This window comes from Delphinus delphis, chromosome 15 (genome assembly GCF_949987515.2).
Source record: "Delphinus delphis chromosome 15, mDelDel1.2, whole genome shotgun sequence".
Taxonomy (NCBI): Eukaryota; Metazoa; Chordata; class Mammalia; order Artiodactyla; family Delphinidae; genus Delphinus; species Delphinus delphis.
Window position 1 is genome coordinate 25,876,327 of NC_082697.1, and position 12,979 is coordinate 25,889,305.

Consider the following 12,979-nt stretch of genomic DNA (forward strand, 5'->3'; position numbering starts at 1 on the left):
ATAACAAACTGAATGCTTTATTTCCACTGTGTCCTCTCAACAGCAGCACTGCCAGCCAGTTCTGTTCCCTCCAACTCTAGTTTGGCACTGAGACACCATTCTACCAGTAGATTCCACCTTTTTTTTTTTTTATTTATATACTTACTATTTTTGGCTGCGTTGGGTCTTTGTTGCTGCCCACGGGCTTTCTCTGGTTGCAGCGAGCGGGGGCTACTCTTCGATGTGGTGCACAGGCTTCTCACTGTGGTGGCTTCTCTTGTCACGGAGCACAGGCTCTAGGCACGCGGGCTTCAGTAGTTGTGGCTCGTGGGCTCCAGAGCACAGGCTCAGTAGTTGTGGCGCATGGGCTTAGTTGCTCTGTGGCATGTGGGATCTTCCTGGACCAGGGATCGAACCCCGTGTCTCCTGCATTGGCAGGCAGATTCTTAACCACTGCACCACCAGGGAAGTCCCAGATTCCACCTTTTCCTAGCCAATAAGCTAGCACACAGAAGGTCCTTAGTAGATTTTCTTGAACACATGAACTTGTCACTTTTTTTGGCGCCTCACCCTTCAGAAAGGGAAGGAAATGGACCTTTCCTGGTTCTCGTCAGGCGCTCAGCACAGGCACACATCATTTTGAAATCTCACCGTTGCCTTCCCAGGGAGGTGCTCTGGCCCCGCTTACAGATGAGAAAGAGGGCACGCCGGGTGCACACCTCGCCTGGATTCAGCCAGCGCCCAAGCAAGGTCTTAAATGCAGCTGTTTCCCGGCAAATCGCCCTCTTTCCACTCCCGTCCGCCCAGGGCGCAGCTCTTCTGAGACTGAAACCAAACTCAGGCGGCTGGGAAAACTGAGGAAACACCATCCCTGGTCCTGAACCGTCAGGACTTGACACTCCATTCAACCCAACACCTGGGATCCCCTTGAAGGAAACAAAAGGGCTGCTTTTTTTTTTTTTCAAAGACGTTTACTTGTGTGCAGACTTTTTTTCATCCTGCATTCAATTTAGGTTAAACTTCGAGGAAAACTTTCAGGAATGTGACTGGGGCCAAACCTGATTATCAGGAGTTTAAAATCAACTCTGAGTTAAAAGCATAGATGTAATTAACAATTGCTTGTATACACACACACCCCCACACACTATGTGGCAGTCGTTAAACTTTTTTTTGTAATGGCAGAACCTTTTTTTGAAATGAAATTCTGTGCAGTAGCCAAATATATAAAACAGGTAAAGGGAGATGGGCCAACAGTTTGAAGACGCTGCCCCGTGGGAGTCTATATACCCTGGGGCTGAGATTCGTAAGAAGAGGAGCAGGTAGTCAAAGCACAAGGTGACACTTCATCTCAGATGCAGGTAGGGACCCAGAGCAGCAAGTCCTCAGTGATGCCATGACAGTGCCTGTCCCACCAAAACTACCACTGCTGAGAGTCACCGAAGGACCACAAACTCCCCCACCTGGGACAACACAGCCAGAGCCCGGGCCCACGGCACACGGTCCACGCTGGCCCAATGGAAAGCACTCACCTCCAGCTGAAGCCGCAGCCAGCCGCGGGGACACTGGGATCCAAGGAGGAAGCGCTTGTGGACAGAGAAGGGCTGCTTGGTCCCGGCCCAGCTTCTTTAAATGGAGCTCCAGACCACCGGTGTTAAGTGTAGAGGACGACGTCAAAGGGGACGCCCCCATGGAACAGTCCGATCAAGGCTACTCAGTGGCCCAGCAGGCGAAGCTCAGCTTACTTGGTGAGGAGGGGAGACCGTGCCTGTAGCGCACTTTTAAATCTAAGTGCACTAGTGAAGGTCAGTAGCTACAGACTGTAGGATAAGCCTTTGCAAAGTCCTCTCTCCCCTCTTTTGTATAAACCCAGATTTTATTAGGTTTATTATCAGCCAGGGGGTTCTTCAGTGAGGGGCTCCAGCTGCCGGCGGGGCGGAGGGGGTCTCTTAAACCGTCTGAAATAATACAACTTGTGTGTGCATGTGCACGTTCCTGCGGGGAGAGGGTCCAGAGCTCCCACTGGACTCTCAAAGGAGCCCGTGTTCCCAGAAAAGTTAAGAATCATTGCACTGACAGCTGTATTTTTCTTACTGTCATCCTTACAGAGCTTCCGTCTATACCTTTTGGTTGTTAGAGATGCTCATTCCCGGTTTTCAAAATGATGCACAAAGAGGAAGAAGCACAGGGCACTGTCACCATTTGGTTTCAAGTATTAACCTCCAGGGTCACAGAGCCTACCCTCTCCATCACTTTAAATGGCGCGCGCGCGCACACACACACACACACACACACACACACACACACACACACGCATCCCTCTCAAGCAGGGTCTGACTTCCTCATGAGCAGGTCGGACATGAAACAAACGGGTGACACTGTGCCTGGCCAGTAAGACAGCACTTTCCAGATTCTGAAACAGCAGATTTCCTTGTCCTTTGGACCATGAGTAAAATCAGCCTCTCCTGCCAAGTACTCAGTCTCTACACCCAGGACTATGCACTCAACTGTAGCGAGGGGCTGAAAGGCAGATATCCACTCAGCTCGCACCAGCCCTCAGCACGCCACACGGGCCCCCCTCTCCACGGCTCCTCCCTGGGGTGAGGGTCAAGCAGACGCCAGGAGCCTCTCCTGTCTCGGTCCCACGCGAGCTAACAGGATGGGGTACTTCCTACGTGCCGCACACTATGACTTTATGCAGTAGCAACTCTCAGCCCAAATCAGTGATGAGAAAGTTGCCAGGGGCTTAGTGACTTACCCCAACCACTGAGCTGGCAAGCGGCCAGGCCCCCACTCTCACCCAGCGCACGTTCCACCTCCCTGCTGAGATGCAGTTGGCAGTCAGGTCCCAGCCCCGGCTTCCAACACATTCTAAGCTCCTGCAGAAGTAACTGGGCAAACAGATTCCATGACATGAAGGCACACGTACACATCACCACCACCAGGCAGTTACCCAGGCACCACAAAGCCACCTGACCACGACTCCTCTACCCGCACCTCGATCAAATCGCAGCACCGCAAAACGACAGCTTGCACTGCCCCAACACATGTTCCAACGCACGCACGTAAAATCTACTTTCTCCAGTTCACGGGAAACAAATTAATTAATCTTTAAAGTCAAGCCCTGCAGTCTGTCATCCACTGAGGCTCGTCAACCAGCGTCAGACCCCATTTCGGGCAGGCCCCTCCCTTACTGCTGCTGGTCACCCTCCCGCAAGACCCTCTGCCAGGAGGACTCTCTCAGGCAACCTCAGTCTCAGCAAGGCGGTTGGGATGAGCAGCTGTGGAGGGACGGCATAGTTCACGGCTTCGATTCTCAGGCGAAAAGGACCCCCACCGTTTTCATGAGATTTTGCTTCCAGTCCACATGGTGGATAAATGGGTAAGTTCGCCACGTCATGCTCAGTCTGATGAAGACCAGCAACACTGACAAGTCGCACCTTTGGGACCAACGTCTCAAAAGAACTCCACACACGAGGGACTTCCCTGGCGGTGCAGTGGTTAAGACCCCAGGGGGTGTGGGTTCGATCCCTGGTCAGGGAGTTAGGGTCCCATAAGCCTTGCGGCCAAAAAGCCAAAACATGAAACAGAAACAATACTGTAACAAAATTCAATAAAGACTTCAAAAAATGGTCTATATCAAACAAAACAAAAAACTCCACAGACTAGAAAATCAGCTCCAGCGCTGAGGTGAAGTGAGCCAGGGTCTGCCTCCCAACCCAACCTTCCTCCCAGCCCAGCAGGGCGGCCGCAGAAGATGACCGAGACCACACGTGCAGGTTGTACAGGTTTATTTTTCCAAGACCACAGAGACATACAAGAGCAGTGCTTTCCCTGGCGGACCAGTTTCCAACTGTCCCCTAGGGTGGCCCCAAAGGTCACAGCAGAAGGAGGAAGAGGGTCAAACACGCTTGTGCCTCTGCTCCCTGTCTTTGGTAAACAGACTCTTGAAGTTGACAACCTGGACTTGGCCAATACTGCATTTAAATCACCACCACATCTTTGCCAACTTCCCACTCATGCTTCAGATGACAGAAATGCCACAATGGATGAAAAGTGGGGGAAAGAAAAGACCTTTCGGATGAAATGAGACTTGCTGAAGTCATACCAATTTTACAGCTCACACAGACGCACTCACACAGGGAGACCTAAGTTCAACAAGGAAGATGCTCAACTCACAAGTCGAGGAACAAGAAATAAGGCAGGAAGCAGGGTGAGGTGGCACAGCTATGGAGACATCTACTTGCTGGAAACGTGTTGGGAGAGAGGCTGGCAGCTGGCATAGCTGTTTCTTCCTTAACCTGCTGTCAAAAGTATGTCCAGTGGAGTCCTGTGGCCCCAGGAAAGCGTGCTCCCAGGTACTGCTGACAGGTGGGGAGCCCGGAGCCAGGTCCAGAAGGCCCACCTGGGGGCTGCCCAGGTCACTCACCCTTGAATCCAGAAGCACTTGACACTGGTGGTGGTGATTTGTCACACGTGGCGGCGAGCCGCCAGTGAAGGTCGGAGGAGAAGCGATGAGGAGCAAGACGCATTCGCCCAGCCGCGAGCAGCCGGGCTGCCCGTGGCTCTGCAAGTGCAGCAGGTCCACCGGCTGACCGGTGACAGGGCACCGGGCCAACTGGCAGGTCCCAAATCAATCACTCCACCCCTCACGTCGGGCAGCACAGCACGCAGTGGCTCTGACACAGGTGGAGAGAAGTCAATGACACCACTTTAATGCAATGATGCCGAAGACGTAAAATAAGGGAGAGTCGTTCGTGTTCTCTGTACAATACATCCATTTACAGAATCGGCCAGTACTGTGTACAACATATAAATACATGATAAAACATTAGAGGTGCAGAGAGCATACTTACAGAAGCCAGAAGTTCACTTTATACATCCAAGGATAAAGAGTTAAAAATATAAAAATAAGAAAAACACACTGCTTTGAAATGTAAAATGACTTTCACATACACAGGTGTGTGGAGATGCCCACTCCCACAGAGTCCAAAGTGACGGAGAGGGTGTCGAGCAGACAAATTCACCTGCCAAACGTCTGGACACCTGACTTACGAGGAGGAAAGACAATCCTATGCCCGACCATTGTCCAAGCAGGTCTATTCAAGGTCCCGAAAGCTCCCGTGGGCCAGTGGATTATTCGGAGACAGCCAAGTCCCAAACTGGCTTCAGCAACAGAACCAAAGGTCAAACTGGCTCCACCAACTGGCAAATGACTGTGACCCTGAGGTCAGCAGGTTCTGAAGCCCCCTGGTGGGCACTGCTGGGAGTTGCTTTAACCCTGTGCTGGCTTCTTCCCCATCAACTCCCAGAGCAACAGCGGGAGGAAAGACGGCAGGGAGGGGGCAGTGGAAGACTGACATTTCTACTCAGTTCGGGTAGGTTAGTCCCCTTGGTGGAGAACACAACCTTCTTGCTTCAGCTTCAAGTCCCTCTGAGTCTCAAGGAGGCTCCCCACGCCGCACCAGGCTCTGTCTGTGTGACAAGAGCTCGGGCTGGCCGGCCAGCCTTGGGCAGCCCAGCAACCTGCCCTGCAGGAAACCCTTCCAGCAAAACCAGAAGGCCGACAAGTGGCCGAGGGGCTTTAGCACTACAGATTTTAGGGACAGGCAAGAGAACTCTTGCCTAGAGACAGTCTATTTTATCAATGATATTCTGTATACAGATTTAAGATCCGTCATTATCAAAATACACACACTAAATATACAACTTTTCCCATGGCCATAATTTATTATCTCACCACAAGGCACAATACACAGAGCTTTGAGGGTCCAATACAGTCATCATGACAGAACGCACCACAGCCCTGGCACATGATCATGGCTTTCAGGCTGCACGCACACTGGAGTGAGATGCTTTCCACCGTGCTGCTGTCGGTGAACATCTGCAAGGAAAGTGATGCGCTGTGGCTCGCACCAAAGTTTGCTTTGTGGCTCAGCTGCACCACACTTCCGGCAAGGCCTTTGGCAAAGGTGGGGGAGCCAGAGGAATAATTAAAGCTGGTGGAACTTAGCTGGAGTTTGGAAAGCTTCCCATAAAATGCCTGTTTGATGTTGAGCTGGGAGGGGATGGAAGAAGGCTCTAGAGGCTGGCTGAGCCCTTTCCCAGGCTCTCGGGGTAATTTCCAGAAGGGCAAATCAAGGACAAAGGGGATCCCTTGCAAGTGATCCACCAGCTCCCGAGGACCAGGCCCCGCGACATTTCTGTTCTCTGCATTCGCCTTGGGAGGCCCCCCACCAAAAGTCTTCTCGCTCTTGATGCTGCCAACAGAGGCAGGCGGTGGCTTTGGAGCCCAGTCTTCCCTGGCAGTCTGTACCCCACCAGACACAGAGTTTTTGCTTGGCCCCAACTTCCTGCTGGGAAAATCGGGAGGGGCATCAGCAGGCAGAGGCGTTGGCTCCACAGGCCGGGGGCACTGAAGGGCTGCAGCCTCGTTTTTGGAGCCAAAGAGCTTCTTCCCTTGGCCTCCAGCACTGTTCTGATCACCCAGGGCCCGACCTGCCTGATCGGGACCCGAGGAGACCACAACTGGAGATGAGAAACAAGGGGCTCTCGAGGTAGTGAGATTTCCCGGACTCGTGCCTGGGGCAGCACTTGAATTACTGCACTGGGACAGGTCACCAACTTCCTTCTGATCTTCAAAACTAAAGGGAGAGAACTGCTCTTTGGAATCCACTTCTACTTTCCCAGAGGCAGCCACTGGATTTGTCACTGGATATAGGGAGCCTAAACTCAGGGCGTGCTTGGAAATCTTTGGGGGCGCTCCAGGAGCCTGGGCGGCCTCCAGCCTGGCGAGGCCGGTGCTTGCTTCACGGCTCTCAGGTAGAAGAGACTCCTTCGAAGCTCTTAAAGAACTGGGACTGCTACTGCCAACCTCACAACTGCTTTCCGCAGGGTCTTGCAAAGATCCCACATGCAGGGAGCCGTCATGGCTCGGCTCTGTCGTCAGTGGGAGTCGTGGGGATTCGGGTTTGCTGCCACCGCGGGCTGGACGAAGAACCTTCTCTAGGGGCAAGCTGCCCTGCAGCAACTGCATCACGAGGGGGTTAGTAGCCTCCACCGAGGACGCAAGCCTGCCCAGGGACACAGGCCTCGGCTGGTACTCGGTACTGGCCAGTAACAGGGAGTCCGGGATCTTTTGGGGAACCGCACATACTCGAGACACCCAGCTCTGTGGAGCAACCATCCCGTCTGTCCTTGTGACCAGACTCAGGTCACCGTTCACCTTGGAGGGTGAGGTGGAGCGGTTCCAAGCGTGTTTCTCACCCTGCTCCACCGCTGAGGACCTCTTCGGCACTGCAGCTTCACTAGGCTCGGCCTCAATGCTGTCCTCAGAGAAGTGGCCTTCAAAGTCAGAGGCTGTGTCCGTGGACTCGCTGTGAGGACTCAGCACTTCAGAGTCTCCACTGATTTTCAGCTTTCCACCTTCCAGCTGTCTGCGGTCGTGGCCGGTGCTCGCAACGCACCCCGGAGATGGCACTGTCCAGAGTGAAGCCGAGCTGTCGGGGGGATCCAGACCCTCCTCAGCAGTCAACCCCCCAGGTGACGCTGGAATGAGGGGAGCAGCTTTCTCCCACTCCTCTCCAACCTGCGGCTCAACAGATGGGACGTCTTCTCTGGAGTCGGGTTCAGGCTGTCCCACTGCCTTGTCATTTGACAGGCCAGGCATCCAAGGAGCAGCACCAGCGGAGACGGGAGCCTCGGTTTTCAAGTTTTCTTGTCTAGTAGCACTTTCCCTCGTGGGTGGGCCCGAGCCACCAAGTCCTGATTCGTCATCAAATGGTCTGTCCTGCAGGGAACCGGCCAACGATGGTTCAGGGATGGGACTGGGGGTCACATTCACAGGATCCTTCACGGTGGGATTACTGTCACTGTCTAGAGCCTGGCCGGTTCCTTCTTCTAATCCAACATCCCCCGCTAGAGCCTGAACAGGACTGCTCTCCAGGGGGATGGTGGGTCCTCGCTCCTCATTACCCCTTTCCCAGGAAGTGGTACCAGACCCACATTCAGTTCTACCTCCCAGATGCAACGCAGGCTGCTCAACTAATCGCTCAGGTGCCGGGGTTTTGGAGGGCAGTGGGAGTAAGGCCTGGCGTGGCTGGTCCCCAGTGGGAGCAATGGGAAGTCGGGAAGCATCTTCCAGCCCACTTCTGAGGCCATCTGGAACCCTCTGTCGTGGGTAGCTCTTCTCCTTTCTGGGAGAAGCCAGGTCCTCTCTCTTGGCTCTGGACACGGCACTTCCAGGATGGACATGCTCCCCATTTAGAGGACAAGGCGGCAGTAGTTGTGTTCGCTGTAGATCTGACGCACACTCTCCAGGGGTACCTGGGGCTCCCCTGGGCTCAGGGTGGCCACAGGCCTCACCACCATCACCACTGCCGATGCCTCTGCCACCTCCCTCATCGGTGGCCCCGCCGCCACCTCCACCCGGGCCACCCCCCCCTCCGATGGCAGTGGTGGCCGCCTCTCGATGGCAGTGGTGGCCTCTCGCCCCTCGGACCTGCAGAGCACGGGCTTTAATGTCTGCAAGGGTCCTGGTGCCAGTCCAGCCCCGGCAGGAGGACTCCGTGATGGGGACGATGCGGGGGCATATCTGGTAAGTGGGCTGACCTTTAACCACCCAGGGTGGTTTGATACGTGAAAGTTGAATCTGCAAGAGAAAAGTAAGAAAACAGTTTTAATTGACTGAGCACTCTGACCTAGGAACTGTAAAGCTAAATCGCGACCCTAGTGGCCTAGAGAATCCAATCATTTTCCTTAAAAATGAAATAATCGGGCTTCCCTGGCGGCGCAGTGGTTGAGAGTCCGCCTGCCGATGCAGGGGACAGGGGTTCATGCCCCGGTTCGGGAAGATCTCACATGCCGCAGAGTGGCTGGGCCTGTGAGCCATGGCCGCTGAGCCTGCGCGTCCGGAGCCTGTGCTCCACAACGGGAGAGGCCACAACAGTGAGGGGCCCGCGTACCGCAAAAAAAAAAAAAAAAAAAAGAAATAATCATGGTAAAATGGCTGTCCAAGACACCACACCATTCTGAGAAGATTCTGCTCAAGGGCTGTTATATGCCACACTTCTAAATTTAATTTCTGGTGGGACTGTGTAAGTCACTACACAAAAAATCTACCACCACCTAATAAAAGATTTTAAAACCCCAAAGGATTATGACCTCTAGAGATAACTTCAACAGAGTGAACAACCAAGTGAGGAAGAAAAGAACCTTATCCCCCTGATACTCAAGTCAGTCTCAAGAACGCCTCTCGTACAGCGAGCTCTACACTCCCACATAATTAACACAAGGGCCCGGGGTCCTTCTGTCCCTGCAAAGGAGCCCCACTAATCTCCCGTCCCTCCCGTCCCTCAAAGGGGCCTGGGCTCAGGGCAGCCAGTATCAAACAGCCTCCTACCCGGATGGGCGGGACTTTGGGCTCCTCTTTGGTGGGCTGTGGCTTTTCGGTGTGAACACTTTCAATTGTGTTACGAAAGGACTGACGATCTTCAAGCCGGGGCTTCTTTTCGGGAAAGGACGCAGAGGCCGCCTGCTCAAAGGATTTCCTCTTCTGATCCTTGGGTTCCTGATCCACGGTCTCCTGAGGCAAGCTGGGAATTCTGTCTGGAGACGTGGAGACATGTGCCAGGTCGTCTGGATTGGGCTGGATCCGGGAAGCCACAGTTTCCACCGGGAATTCGGAACTCTCTGGGTTGGGTGCAGCGGAGGATGTGCCAGGCAGGTGGGGACCGCCCACCCCTGCTGCATCGGTCTTAGCCTCCCCATCCTTGTACAGGGGGATGTCTGGTGCCACAGACTGTGTGTCTTTAGCAACCTCTGCTTGTTCTGGCTCCTGTTTTTTGTACAGATTCCTTCGGGCTCTGGTTCGGAGATCTGGCCGAGAGCGTTTCTTGAAATGCCCATCTCGCTGCCGGGTGGCCGGGCCACGCTGCGGTCGTGTTGATTCTCCCGAGACACGCAAGTCACTCTTGATTTCAACCTCCTCCTGGCCCACATTCTGCTGCAATGACTCTTCTTTGCTTAAACCCAACCTGCAAACCAAACTCACATTATCAGTTACAGGGCAGAGAGGGCACATCCACTATGAATAATATGCACCCAAATATTAGATCTCTCAGAACAAAATAAATCTGCATGGTATGTAACACTAACCATAGAAAAACCTATGTTAGCTTCCCCATGAATGGCATTAAGCTAAATAAGAGTCACTGCAATCTCCACATTCCTGGGTGACACAGCAGTATGCATGGCTTTGAGAACACCTGCCTCTGTCCCCCCAGAAACCACACTAGGACTCACAGCACCAAGGGCCTTACTTCTGTCCATAGTAGTCTTCGAAGAACTTTTCTTTCCATTGTTCCACCTTCTTTTCCTTCTCCATTTCCTGTCGTATCCTGACTTGCATCTCATGAGTGAATTCGCCTAGAGAGAAACAAAACTCTTCAAGTGATGCATTAAGGATATTAAGGTCTGTCTTAGGAAACGCCAAATCTTGCAGTTCTACCATGTCAGGAGTTTTCAAAATAACACGTGACTTTGGTGAGCTTGGAAATCATTTTCTTAACCCTCACTATCTTCCTCACGCTGGCTCCCATCTCCCCCAGAGGAACTCTCACATGGTGCTCTTATTCAGGACAGAACTAACCCACCTATTATAAGGGAAATTTACCCTTCCCTCGGGTAATCAGTCCTTCAACAGCAAACACCACATTGATCAGAACAAAAACAAACAAGAGAATTGTTCTTACTCCATGCGCAGAAAAAAGTTAACATAGCAGGCTCAGACAGGCCTGCTGACAAGGTGGGCCCCTGGCTGACATCTTGGACCTTGGATTTCAGGAGGGTCCCCACCCCATAACTGACAGGGAATGGCTCACTGTGCCTGAACAGCTGAAGCAAACCAGATGGTTTATGGTGAACACCTGCTTTCCTTTGGGGAATCTGGAATTTGGGTCTGGGTCAGACAGAGGCTTCCTACATGATCAGCTCCCAGTAAAAACCACAGGCACCAAGTCCTTGACGAGCTTCCCGGCAGACTACACTTGTGACTACGTGCGGTCACAACTCCTTGCTGAGGGAACTGAGCACATCCTGTGGGACGCCACCGGGAGAGGATCTCAGAAGTGTGCACCTGGTTTCCCTGGACTACACCCCAGACGTCTTTTCCCTTTTTGCTAATTTTGTTCTGTATTCTTTCACCAAAATAAACTACAGCCATGAGTACAACTACATGCTGAGTCCTGTGAGTCCTCCTAGCAAATCATCGAACCTGGAGGGGAGTCTTGGGGACCTCCCAGTGCACTTCCCACGTAGCTTCCCCACAAAATTGAATTACGAGAAGCTAACAATCACTCCAAGTGGCAACATCTAAAAAGACAGAGCACCTGGTGGAACTTACCGAGTAGGTCAATGCCATGCTTACTGGAAAGAATAGGAGTTTATAGTTTTAATGATGAAGAGGCAATGCAGATGAATATATACACACAAAATAGTGAAAGCCCAAATACTCTTGTACCTTCTTTAGAGCTACGGGGCATATTAACATCCACCACGTCTATTAGAGGAAAGCCTGCCTTATACTAAAGAATACCCCTTGGAAAAAAAAGAAAAAGGGGCTTCCCTGGTGGCGCAGTGGTTGAGAGTCCGCCTGCCGATGCGGGGGACACGGGTTCGTGCCCCGGTCCAGGAAGATCCCACATGCCATGGAGCGGCTGGGCCCGTGAGCCATGGCCGCTGAGCCTGCACGTCTGGAGCCTGTGCTCCACAGCGGGAGAGGCCACAACAGTGAGAGGCCCGCGTACCGCCCAAAAAAAAAAAAAAAAGACTTGAAAAATGCGTATTTGGGTTTTGGGTTTTAAAAAACAGGAGACAAGTGACACCACACGTGGCAGGCACCTTTCAGGCCGCTGGGACGAGAACGTTTACTCACCATCAGCCAGGCGTTCCCGCCAGCTCTGAGCCGCATGGGTGAAAAACTCGTTGTTCAGTGCACTGCTGCTGAGACGCAACAGGCCATCGGTCCCCACCTGGAAGGATCAAGGCAAAAAAAAACAATAAAGAAACTTAGAAAGAGAACAGAAGCTAGCCCAGAGAAAGCAAAGAGGAAGCCGCCCACATGTACCTGTCTGTCCACTTCGGGCAGGAGGAAGAGGAGCTGCTGCTGGAAGTGGGACGGCAGGGCATGGAAGGTCCGAGAGTTGATGAGGGCCCGGAGGTTGGTGTTGACGAGAATGGACCCAGGCGTCTCAAAATCTATCTCTTCCCCTCTGTTGCGCTTCATTTGACCTGTGATTTTTCAAGCAGTAGGAAGCAAAATGTAGATTTTCAGCTTCTTAAACCAAAAAAGCAAATGCCAACTGAGGGAAAACTTTGGTGGCAGCACCCAAGCTACCCAGAACTTATCTGCACACAATGAGCTCAATCATCCAGTCTACCCTAACCTATCAGCTACCATCAAACCTAAGAGAACACCTGGGCTTGCATCGTCTCAGACAAGACTCAGTAGCATGCTGTGTCACAGCCTGAAGGGACACTCTTCCCACAGAAAACCAGGCAAGGGGCAGGCTCTGAGCTTCCCTCCAAAGCTGGAGAACAGGCTCCACAAAGCCAATGGGAGAAACGATGGAAGTCTAAAAGTGAATCCGGTTAGCGTCCTACAGAAAAATCTGCAGAAGTCTTCTGTGAATGGGCTGGAGAGGTCTGACCTCCAGGCAGAAAGGTGCTAAGGGTTGTTTAAAGCCCACTGCAATGTCAATACCTCTCACAAAAGCCTCAGCAAATGGAACAGAGACCTGTGAGGCTTTAAGATTCAGCAAGGCTGATGAGCTGGAGAGGCTACAAGACAGCAAACCTAGCTGCCACTTGGGTGATGGTTTATTCTAATTTTCAGAAGCCAAGGTTAGTCTTCTTAATGATTTCAAGTGGCCCATCTACAAAAACCCAGCATGGGGGCTTTGAGAAATAAATCCGGAAATAGCAAATGGCATACTAGCCTTGCAAA

General features: G+C 52.5%; 1 protein-coding gene across 2 annotated transcripts in view; it reads right to left on the minus strand.

The window, feature by feature from the left end:
- Window positions 1-3,756: 3,756 nt before the first annotated feature.
- Window positions 3,757-12,979, minus strand: part of ASXL1 (ASXL transcriptional regulator 1) — a 67,625-nt gene continuing 58,402 nt past the window's right edge. For both annotated transcript variants that reach the window (XM_060031066.1, XM_060031065.2), the window contains 5 exons: window positions 12,101-12,264; window positions 11,909-12,005; window positions 10,296-10,401; window positions 9,377-10,010; window positions 3,757-8,626 (listed from right to left, as the gene is read on the minus strand). In XM_060031066.1, coding sequence (XP_059887049.1) covers window positions 5,708-8,626; window positions 9,377-10,010; window positions 10,296-10,401; window positions 11,909-12,005; window positions 12,101-12,264 — 3,920 coding nt within the window. In that variant the 3' untranslated portion in view covers window positions 3,757-5,707. The remainder of the gene's footprint in view (window positions 8,627-9,376; window positions 10,011-10,295; window positions 10,402-11,908; window positions 12,006-12,100; window positions 12,265-12,979) is intronic.